Source organism: Oncorhynchus mykiss, chromosome 8 (genome assembly GCF_013265735.2).
Source record: "Oncorhynchus mykiss isolate Arlee chromosome 8, USDA_OmykA_1.1, whole genome shotgun sequence".
In the NCBI taxonomy this organism is placed as follows: domain Eukaryota; kingdom Metazoa; phylum Chordata; class Actinopteri; order Salmoniformes; family Salmonidae; genus Oncorhynchus; species Oncorhynchus mykiss.
This window is the reverse complement of record NC_048572.1, coordinates 3,859,823-3,871,898: the sequence shown is the minus strand read 5'-3', so window position 1 is coordinate 3,871,898 and position 12,076 is coordinate 3,859,823. Positions and strand designations below refer to the sequence as shown.

Here is a 12,076-nt window from a genome sequence, read left to right as displayed (position 1 = left end):
CTGACAAGTTTCAGAAGAAAGGTCTTTGTTTCTGGCCATTTTGAGCCTGTAAACGAACACACAAATGCTGACGCTCCAGATACTCAACTAGTCTAAAGAAGGCCAGTTTTATTGCTTCTTTAAATCAGCACAACACTTTTCAGCCGTGCTAACATAATTGCAAACGGGTTTTCTAATGATCAATTAGCCTTTTAAAATGATAAACTTGGATTAGCTAACACAACGTGCCATTGGAACACAGGAGTGATGGTTGCTGATAATGGGCCTCTGTACGTCTATGGAGATATTCATTTTTTTTTTTTTTATCTGCTGTTTCCAGCAACAATAGTCATTTAGAACACTAACAATGTCTACACTGTGTTTCTGATCAATTTGATGTTATTTTAAATGCACAATAAAAAAAAAAAAAAAGGGCATTTCTAAGTGACCCTAAACTGTTGAACGGTAGTGTAATTGTATGAAAATATACATGAACACATCTTTAAAGTATTCCAAATGGTGAAACTGAAGAACAGGCCTAAATCTTTAGTTCACGTGTTTTCATGAGCTGACATAAAAGATCCAAGAAATGTTCCACACAACACAAAAAAAAGCTTAGTTCTCTCAAATGTTGTGCACACATTTGTTTACATCCCTGTTAGTGAGCCTTCGCCAAGATAATCCATCCACCTGACAGGTGTGGCATGTCACGAAGCTGATCAGCATGATAATTACAAAATGTGCAGTTTGTCATAATTACCACAGATGTCTCAAGTCGAGGCAGTGTGCAATTGTCATACTAATTGCAGGAATGCCCGCCAGAGAATTTAATGTTCATTTCTCTACCATAAGCCGCCTCCGTCGTTTTAGAGGATTTGGCAGTACGTCCAACCGGCCTCAGAACCGCAGACCGCGTGTAACCACGCCAGCCCAGGACCTCCACATCTAGCTTCATCACCTGCGGGATCGTCTGAGACCAGCCACCTGGACAGCTGATGAAACTGTGGGTTTGCACAAACTGTCAGAAACCGTCTCAGGGAAGCTCATCTGCGGGGTATTCTTCCTCACCAGGGGTCTTGACCTGACTGCAGTTTGGCCTCGTAACAGACTTCAGTGGACAAAATGCTCACCTTCGATGGCCACTGGCACGCTGGAACAGTGTGCTCTTGATGGAGGAATCATGGTTTTAACTCTACCGGGCAGATGGCGTCATGTGGGCGAGCGGTTTGCTGATGTTAGTGTTGTGAAAAGCCTCATTGTGGGGTTATGGTATGAGCAGCAGGTATAAGCTACGGACAACGAACACAACTGCATTTTATCGATGGCCATTTGAATGCACAGAGATGCCGCGACGAAATCCTGAGGCCCGTTGTGGTGCCACTCGTCCGCCGCCATCACCTCATGTTTCAGTATGATAACGCACGGCCCCATTAAGCAAAGTTCTGTACACACTTCCTGGAAGCTGAAAATGTCCCAGTTCTTCCATGGCCTGCATACTCACCAGACATGTCACCCATTGAGCATGTTTGGGATGCTCCGGATTGATGTGTACGGGAAGCCTGTTCCAGTTCCCGCCAGTATCCAGCAACTGCACAGAGCCATTGAAGAGGAGTGAGACACCATTCCACAATCAAGAGTCTGATCAACTCTATGTGAAGATGTGTCACTGCATGAGGCAAATGGTGATCACACCAGATATTGACTGGTTCTCTGATCCACAGCCTTACTTTTTATCTGTGACCAACAGATGCATATCTGTATCCCCAGTCGTGTGAAATCCATAGACTAGGAACCTAATGAATTTATTTACATTGACTGATTTCCCTCTATGAACTAACTCAGTGAAATCTTTTAAACTGTTGTGTTTTATATTTTCTCTGTGTAATTTTAAAAATACCTTCAGCTGAAGCACTGGGCTCCTCCTTCCTCTTAAGACCATGCCCACTAGCAGGAGGGCCACTAGCAGGAGGACCAACAGCAGGAGGGCCATTAGCAGGAGGACCAACAGTAGAGGGATCAATAGGAGATCCGCAGGCAGGTCTCACTGCTTCCTGTCCCGCCCCTTGTCCCGGCTGTCCAGCCACATGCATCCTCTGATGCCTCTTCAGGTTGCCTAGGGAACTGCAGGCGAAGGAGCAGCAGTCACACCTGTATGGTTTCTCCCCAGTGTGAATCCTCAGGTGTCTCTGCAGGTTGACCAGCTGGGCCGAGGCGTAGGTACACAGGGGACAGTGGTACGGCTTCTCCCCGTTGTGAGTCTTCATGTGCCTCTTGACGTGATTGGCATAGCGTGAGGAGAACCCACACAACTGGCAGGAGTGGAGCTTGGAGTTGGGACCGTCGTCACCCATTATGGAGTTGTCGTCCGTTACGTCCCCTCCTTCCTCGCTATCGTCCGCTTGTGACCGCGAACCGGCGCGAAAGCCACCGAACGCGCCGCTGAATCCCCCCCCTCCTCCTCCTCCTCCTCCTCCCTTGCAGCAGCGGTGGCAGTAGGGTCCCACCAGATCCAGACCACAGCCCCGGCAGGACAGGTAGGGGGGGAAGGGGGGCTCGAGGTCGGGCTGGGAGGTTGGACCATCCTCCTGGTCCCTGCAGCTCTCGGTGGCGGTGCGGGGCTCATCTGCGTCACTCTCCATACTGAGACGGCTGAATGCACAACTCTCTTCCTCATCCCCCAGAGGGTACACAGAGAAGCCGATCTCAGCCGCTACAGAGTCTGAAAGGCAGATAAAAAAGCTGTTATGATGAATCCTCACAGTCACAGGGTTAAATAAACTATCAGTAGACAAGTTACAGACTGAGAACCCATCTACACAACAGGAGGAGAGACACGTTTCAGACTGAGAACCCATCTACACAACAGGAGGAGAGACACGTTACAGACTGAGAACCCATCAGGTTCATGGCAACAGACCGAGGTTCTGCATCTGTCCTCGTGCTCCTAGACCTTAGTGCTGCTTTTGATACCATCGATCACCACATTCTTTTGGAGAGATTGGAAACCCAAATTGGTCTACACGGACAAGTTCTGGCCTGGTTTAGATCTTATCTGTCAGAAAGATATCAGTTTGTCTCTCTGAATGGTTTGTCCTCTGACAAATCAACTGTAAATTTCGGTGTTCCTCAAGGTTCCGTTTTAGGACCACTATTGTTTTCACTATATATTTTACCTCTTGGGGATGTCATTCGAAAACATAATGTTAACTTTCACTGCTATGCGGATGACACACAGCTGTACATTTCAATGAAACATGATGAAGCCCCAAAATTGCCCTCGCTAGAAGCCTGTGTTTCAGACATAAGGAAGTGGATGGCTGCAAACTTTCTACTTTTAAACTCGGACAAAACAGAGATGCTTGTTCTAGGGCCCAAGAAACAAAGAGATCTTCTGTTGAATCTGACAATTAATCTTAATGGTTGTACAGTCGTCTCAAATAAAACTGTGAAGGACCTCGGCGTTACTCTGGACCCTGATCTCTCTTTTGAAGAACATATCAAGACCATTTCAAGGACAGCTTTTTTCCATCTACGTAACATTGCAAAAATCAGAAACTTTCTGTCCAAAAATGATGCAGAAAAATGTATCCATGCTTTTGTCACTTCTAGGTTAGACTACTGCAATGCTCTACTTTCCGGCTACCCGGATAAAGCACTAAATAAACTTCAGTTAGTGCTAAATACGGCTGCTAGAATCCTGACTAGAACCCAGAAATTTGATCATATTACTCCAGTGCTAGCCTCGCTACACTGGCTTCCTGTCAAGGCAAGGGCTGATTTCAAGGTTTTACTGCTAACCTACAAAGCATTACATGGGCTTGCTCCTACCTATCTCTCTGATTTGGTCCTGCCGTACATACCTACACGTACGCTACGGTCACAAGACGCAGGCCTCCTAATTGCCCCTAAAATTTCTAAGCAAACAGCTGGAGACAGGGCTTTCTCCTATAGCTCCATTTTTATGGAATGGTCTGCCTACCCATGTAAGAGACGCAAACTCGGTCTCAACCTTTAAGTCTTTACTGAAGACTCATCTCTTCAGTGGGTCATATGATTGAGTGTAGTCTGGCCCAGGAGTGTGAAGGTGAACGGAAAGGCTCTGGAGCAACGAACCGCCCTTGCTGTCTCTGCCTGGCCGGTTCCCCTCTTTCCACTGGGATTCTCTGCCTCTAACCCTATTACAGGGGCTGAGTCACTGGCTTACTGGGGCTCTTTCATACCGCCCCTGGGAGGGGTGCGTCACCTGAGTGGGTTGAGTCACTGATGTGATCTTCCTGTCTGGGTTGGCGCCCCCCTTGGGTTGTGCCGTGGCAGAGATCTTTGTGGGCTATACTCGGCCTTGTCTCAGGATGGTAAGTTGGTGGTTGAAGATATCCCTCTAGTGGTGTGGGGGCTGTGCTTTGGCAAAGTGGGTGGGGTTATATCCTTCCTGTTTGGCCCTGTCCGGGGGTATCCTCAGATGGGGCCCCAGTGTCTCCTGACCCCTCCTGTCTCAGCCTCCAGTATTTATGCTGCAGTAGTTTGTGTCGGGGGCTAGGGTCAGTTTGTTATATCTGGAGTACTTCTCCTGTCCTATTCGGTGTCCTGTGTGAATTTAAGTGTGCGTTCTCTAATTCTCTCTTTCTTTCTCTCTTTCGGATGACCTGTGCCCTAGGACCATGCCTCAGGACTACCTGACATGATGACTCCTTGCTGTCCCCAGTCCACCTGGCCGTGCTGCTGCTCCAGTTTCAACTGTTCTGCCTTATTGTTATTGGACCATGCTGGTAATTTATGAACATTTGAACATCTTGGCCATGTTCTGTTATAATCTCCACCCGGCACAGCCAGAAGAGGACTGGCCACCCCACATAGCCTGGTTCCTCTCTAGGTTTCTTCCTAGGTTTTGGCCTTTCTAGGGAGTTTTTCCTAGCCACCGTGCTTCTACACCTGCATTGCTTGCTGTTTGGGGTTTTAGGGTGGGTTTCTGTACAGCACTTTGAGATATCAGCTGATGTACGAAGGGCTATATAAATACACTTGATTTGATTTACACAACAGGAGGAGAGACACGTTAGACTGAGAACCCATCTACACAACAGGAGGAGAGACACGTTACAGACTGAGAACCCATCTACACAACAGGAGGAGAGACACGTTACAGACTGAGAACCCATCTACATCACAGGAGGGGAGACACGTTACAGACTGAGAACCCATCTACATCACAGGAGGAGAGACACGTTACAGACTGAGAACCCATCTACATCACAGGAGGAGAGACACGTTAGACTGAGAACCCATCTACATCACAGGAGGAGAGACACGTTACAGACTGAGAACCCATCTACATCACAGGAGGAGAGACACGTTACAGACTGAGAACCCATCTACACAACAGGAGGAGAGACACGTTACAGACTGAGAACCCATCTACACAACAGGAGGAGAGACACGTTACAGACTGAGAACCCATCTACACAACAGGAGGAGAGACACGTTACAGACTGAGAACCCATCTACATCACAGGAGGAGAGACACGTTACAGACTGAGAACCCATCTACACAACAGGAGGAGAGACACGTTACAGACTGAGAACCCATCTACACAACAGGAGGAGAGACACGTTAGACTGAGAACCCATCTACACCACAGGAGGGGAGACACGTTACAGACTGAGAACCCATCTACACAACAGGAGGAGAGACACGTTACAGACTGAGAACCCATCTACACAACAGGAGGAGAGACACGTTACAGACTGAGAACCCATCTACACAACAGGAGGAGAGACACGTTACAGACTGAGAACCCATCTACACAACAGGAGGAGAGACACGTTACAGACTGAGAACCCATCTACACAACAGGAGGAGAGACGCGTTACAGACTGAGAACCCATCTACACAACAGGAGGAGAGACACGTTACAGACTGAGAACCCATCTACATCACAGGAGGGGAGGTGAACGACGAGTCTCTACAGTAAGGGGCGACATACTTTTTCCCCCTTCATATTTACTTTTTGTGGGGGGGGGGCCCTTTCATTTTTATTATTTATTATTATTTTATTTATTAAAAAAAACTAACATTCTACATTTAAACAATTGTTATATTCAACAATGGATCTCCCATGTGAACACAGAATGCACGTTTTAAAAAAGCTATCCTTTCTATTCTGTGGGCCAACAATAACAAGCAATCCTCTTTCTCCTATTAGGGATGGAACCAATGATGGATATAAACCCTGGATTGATGATGCTATGTTTTGGCCATTGATGGATATAAACCCCGGATTGACGTTGCTATGTTTTGGCCATTGAGAGGCTTTGAATCCACCGGTCGGCCATGTTGGAACTCCCCAGTAGGAGCAGTCCTGCATCGGAACTAATGGACTTCTACAGTGTTTCAGTTAAAAATGACAAACATTTAAAAAAGTATAACAATTGTAGACAGTCGCATTAGTAATCTATAAAAAATTACATTTTAAGGAAAATGTTTAACTCATGTTTATGTCTGTAATAGAATAACATGTGGCAAAAACAAAATGTTGACATTAAATGCATTTCTATATCTTCCTAAATCTTTTTTTACACTGGTGAGGGAGAGCCAAGATGGAGGCACAGTGGCTTCAACACAATGGTGAGGGAGAGCCAAGATGGAGGCACAGTGGCTTCAACACAATGGTGAGGGCGAGCCAAGATGGAGGCACAGTGGCTTCAACACAATGGTGAAGGCGAGCCAAGATGGAGGCACAGTGGCTTCAACACAATGGTGAGGGCGAGCCAAGATGGAGGCACAGTGGCTTCAACACAATGGTGAAGGCGAGCCAAGATGGAGGCACAGTGGCTTCAACACAATGGTGAAGAGCCAAGATGGAGGCACAGTGGCTTCAACACAATGGTGAGGGAGAGCCAAGATGGAGGCACAGTGGCTTCAACACAATGGTGAGGGAGAGCCAAGATGGAGGCACAGTGGCTTCAACACAATAGTGAGGGAGAGCCAAGATGGAGGCACAGTGGCTTCAACACAATGGTGAGGGCGAGCCAAGATTATTTACCTTTATTTATTTAACTAGGCAAGTCAGTTAACAACAAATTGTTAATTTCAAATGACAGCCTAGGAACGGCAGCCTTGTTCAGGGGCAGAACAACAGATTTTTACCTTGTCAGCTCGGGGATTCGAACTTGGGGGGGATTCGATTCGTTTCGGTTACTAGTCCAACGCTCTAACCACTAGGCTACCTGCCGCACCACAAGATGGAGGCAAGGTGGCTTCAAAACAGTGCCCCATATCAGGCATATCTAGTGTATGTATAAATCATTGGATGTGACAAATGGATCCTTTTTAAACTGTCAATAAGAAAAATTCCCAATGCATCAACAAGCATCGGGTCTGGGTGTCACGGTGCGTCCCTGTCAGATGGTTAAGCACGGCACCTGTACTACCCTTTACTGTACCCCACCTCGCAAAGTTTGCATGTCCTTCTCATTTAACTTCTCAAAATATTGCCATACAGGACTTCACTGCTGTCGCTAGCCTTTCTCTGCCATTTTCCCAACTCCAAAATAATTATTTCCTTGACTCCTTGTACGTCAACTCCCATTGGTGAGTGGCAAGATTCGACTCCTAAGATTCAGTATTTTTGGAACGGAAGAGACGGATTAGTTGCAGTAATTCCGAGAACACAAACAATCACATATTTCATAGCGAGCGAGAGAGAGGCGAGGGGCACAGTATAGGCAGGTCTTTAAATTTTTTTTTGTTGTTTTGTAGCAGGTTAGGAAAGCATTTTAGCTAACCTTAACCCTTTTCCTAACCTAAGTCTCCTACCTTCCACGTTAATTATTCGAACCTGCTACGAAAAGGTAACTTCCGGTCGCAGCTGTACTACGTCTGGCCAGAACTGTGGTAGAACCAGGGCACCAAATCAGTAGAGCAGTTGAGCCTCGTGTTTCAACGCTCTTTGTTGTGGAAATTGACCCACTAAAGCGGTTAACTTCCTGCATCGACCAAAAAAAAACACGTTTTTCTTTTAGTTAGGGATTTTTTTTCTTAACGTTTAAGGATCCCAATTTCGTTTAAACATTTACATCCCTATCTCCTATCAAGAGTGAAATAGCCTAACCTCCAAACCCAATAACCCATAGCAGATGTGCTGACAATACTTAGACAGTGTTAGACAGGTCAGACTAAACAGACAAGAATGCATCCCAACTGGCACCCTATTCCCTTTATAGTGCACCACTTTTGATTAGGGCCCATAGGGCTCTGGTTAAAGTAGTGCACTACTTTTGATTAGGGCCCATAGGGCTCTGGTTAAAGTAGTGCACTACTTTTGATTAGGGCCCATAGGGCTCTGGTTATAAAGTAGTGCACTATATAGGGGAAAAGGGTGCCATTTGGGACGGAGGTAAATCTGACAGACCTGCATTTGATTAAACCCTCAACAGAACAATTTAAAAGCCCTACTGTGAAACAGTGTCTTTCGAATCCTGGCTAAGACTGCATGCCCTAGACTCCAAAGAACATTTCAGTGTTCACAAGAAGGTATCTAGCTTCATCTCCGAGGTCAGACTAGAATACATTCAGAAGGTATCTGGCTTCATCTCCGAGGTCAGACTAGAATACATTCAGAAGGTATCTGGCTCCATCTCCGAGGTCAGACTAGAATACATTCAGAAGGTATCTGGCTCCATCTCCGAGGTCAGACTAGAATACATTCAGAAGGTATCTGGCTTCATCTCCGAGGTCAGACTAGAATACATTCAGAAGGTATCTGGCTTCATCTCCGAGGTCAGACTAGAATACATTCAGAAGGTATCTGGCTCCATCTCCGAGGTCAGACTAGAATACATTCAGAAGGTATCTGGCTTCATCTCCGAGGTCAGACTAGAATACATTCAGAAGGTATCTGGCTTCATCTCCGAGGTCAGACTAGAATACATTCAGAAGGTATCTGGCTTCATCTCCGAGGTCAGACTAGAATACATTCAGAAGGTATCTGGCTTCATCTCCGAGGTCAGACTAGAATGCATTCAGTTGGAATCAAACCAATTCAGAAAGGCAAATACAATCTCTGTTCTAGCAAATAATCATTCACAGCTCTACGTAGATAGTGTTTCATACTCACAGTGCTGGCAGCTTGTATTACCGCTATGCTGTTTGCAGTATTTATCCAAATAATAAGGGGTGAAAGATAAATAAGATGCCTCTGTTGCAGTAGGCCTCCCCCCAAAAACAAGAAGAAAGAACAGTTTGGCTAGGCCTCTGTTCTCTCCCTCTCTAAGTCCTTCGCTCTCCGTCTCCTTTTCACTCCCTTTATCTCGGTCTGTGAAGAAGCAGCCTTCTCTGACCTAGTCGTGGCTAGGCCTCTTTAGTGTTTTTCTTCTCCCTAAGTCTCTCTCCTTCTTTCTGGCCTTATCTCTCTCTGAACTAAACCCAGCAGCAGTGAGGAATGGGAGATAAACCTCCTTCTCCCAGCCAGGCAGAGAGAGACTGTGAGCAGGGTGGGAGTCTGATACAGCCTTTTATTGAGCTTGTCTGTCCCTGCTCTGCTAGAAACTCTGCCTGCTGGATGATTACCAAGCCTAATGATGATGACTGTAATGGCAGTGGCTGATGGTAATGATGATGATGATGATGATGATGATGATGATGACGATGACAGCGGGGGAGCAGGAGGCAGACAGGACATGATGATGATGATGATGATGAATAAATGGTTTCCAGGGTAATGGAGTCCTTGATGATAATGGTGTCCTTGATGATAATGGTGTCCTTGATGATAATGGCACTGCGTCTTTTTATCACCCTTATATAATAATGGCGGCTGCTTGCCACTGCTCTTTTAAAAAAATATATTTTCCTTTGCCATTTTTCAGATTGTTCTTTCTGACAAAGACGCCACAAAGAGAGGGAGGGAGGAAGGGAGGAAGGGAGGGAGGGAGGGAGGGAGGGAGAGAGAAATGTCCCTGAGCAGCACCCAACCAGCAGTGGGTTTATTTTTCTCTCTCTGTCTGTCATACTAAAGAAGCTGTCACCAACACAGAGATAGACAGCTCAACGTGTAGTCAAATGCATTCATGCAAATATTGTTCATGGCACATTGCTTTAGTAAACCTAATCAAGGATTCTCAAAATAATTTTCAGAAAGATATTTACTGCTGGTTATGAACTTTGTGTAAAAAACAATCTCACAAAATAGCCACGGACCTAATACTCATAGAAAAAGCAGAAATATAAAAATGAATGATAAAATGTAGGCAAGCGTTTAGTTTTCCAACAGACAGTGATTTTTCTTTGTCTCTATTTTTTAAGTGATAAACACCACTGACTACAGCGTTACCTCGTGAACTACTTACAGCGTTACCTCGTGAACTACTTACAGCGTTACCTCGTGAACTACTTACAGCGTTACCTCGTGACCTACTTACAGCGTTACCTCGTGAACTACTTACAGCGTTACCTCGTGAACTACCTACAGCGTTACCTCGTGAACTACTTACAGGGTTACCTCGTGAACTACTTACAGCGTTACCTCGTGAACTACTTACAGCGTTACCTCGTGAACTACTTACAGCGTTACCTCGTGAACTACTACACCGTTACCTCGTGAACTACTACACCGTTACCTCGTGACCTACTTACAGCGTGACCTCGTGAACTACTTACAGCGTTACCTCGTGAACCACCTCGTGAACTACTTACAGCGTTACCTCGTGAAATACTTACAGCGTTACCTCGTGAACTACTTACAGCGTGACCTCGTGACCTACTTACAGCGTGACCTCGTGAACTACTTACAGCGTTACCTCGTGAACTACTTACAGCGTTACCTCGTGAACCACCTCGTGAACTACTTACAGCGTTACCTCGTGAACTACTTACAGCGTGACCTCGTGAACTACTTACAGCGTTACCTCGTGAACTACTTACAGCGTGACCTCGTGAACTACTTACAGCGTTACCTCGTGAACTACTTACAGCGTTACCTCGTGAACTACTTACAGCGTGACCTCGTGAACCACCTCGTGAACTACTTACAGCGTGACCTCGTGAACCACCTCGTGAACTACTACACCGTTACCTCGTGAACTACTTACAGCGTTACCTCGTGACCTACTTACAGCGTGACCTCGTGAACCACCTCGTGAACTACTTACAGCGTGACCTCGTGAACCACCTCGTGAACTACTACACCGTTACCTCGTGAACTACTTACAGCGTTACCTCGTGACCTACTTACAGCGTGACCTCGTGAACTACTTACAGCGTGACCTCGTGACCTACTTACAGCGTTACCTCGTGAACTACTTACAGCGTGACCTCGTGACCTACTTACAGCGTTACCTCGTGAACTACTTACAGCGTTACCTCGTGAACTACTTACAGCGTGACCTCGTGACCTACTTACAGCGTGACCTCGTGAACTACTTACAGCGTGACCTCGTGAACTACTTACAGCGTTACCTCGTGACCTACTTACAGCGTGACCTCGTGAACTACTTACAGCGTTACCTCGTGAACTACTTACAGCGTGACCTCGTGACCTACTTACAGCGTTACCTTGTGAACCACCTCGTGAATAACCCTTTTCAGGTTTCAGCACTAGATTTAAATTTGTGAAAGGGGCATATTCATAATGGTAAAACTAAATTGGCCCCCACAGGCACAACCAGTGTTAAACAACCTCTATGTCAGGCAGTGTCAGACAGAGGAAGGCCCCCCCAAAAAAAATCTGTCCTACCAACCAGCAAACTGTACCAGAGCATTGGCTTTTGAACCAACAGGCTTCGAGACAGCTTCTACCCAGAAGCCATAAAACGACTAAATAGTGAATGAATGGTTACACAGACTATCTGCACTGACTTATACACACTCACCAGACTATATACGGTGCATTCGGAAAGTATTCAGACCCCTTAACTTTTTACACATTTTGTTACGTTACAAATTTATTCTAAAATTATTCATTTGTTCCCCCCCCCCGTCATTAATCTACACACAATACCCCATAAAGAAAAATAAAAAAAAAGTTATAATTTTTTGCACGTGTTCAAATAAAACTGAAATATCACATTTAGATAAATATTCAGACCCTTTACTCAGTACTTT

The 12,076-nt window shown here is 45.8% G+C and overlaps 1 protein-coding gene across 2 annotated transcripts in view; it reads right to left on the bottom strand.

Annotated features, from left to right (window-relative positions):
• Positions 1-12,076, bottom strand: part of LOC110529263 (zinc finger protein 513) — a 30,586-nt gene that overhangs the window by 3,333 nt on the left and 15,177 nt on the right. Inside the window, exons 1-2 of one of the 2 annotated variants that reach the window (XM_036984579.1) lie at positions 9,093-9,487; positions 1,877-2,698 (exon numbers count right to left, since the gene is read on the bottom strand). In XM_036984579.1, coding sequence (XP_036840474.1) covers positions 1,877-2,618 — 742 coding nt within the window. In that variant the 5' untranslated portion in view covers positions 2,619-2,698; positions 9,093-9,487. Of the gene's footprint in view, positions 1-1,876; positions 2,699-9,092; positions 9,488-12,076 lie in introns of those variants that run through there. The other variant, XM_021611377.2, reaches the window with a different exon arrangement.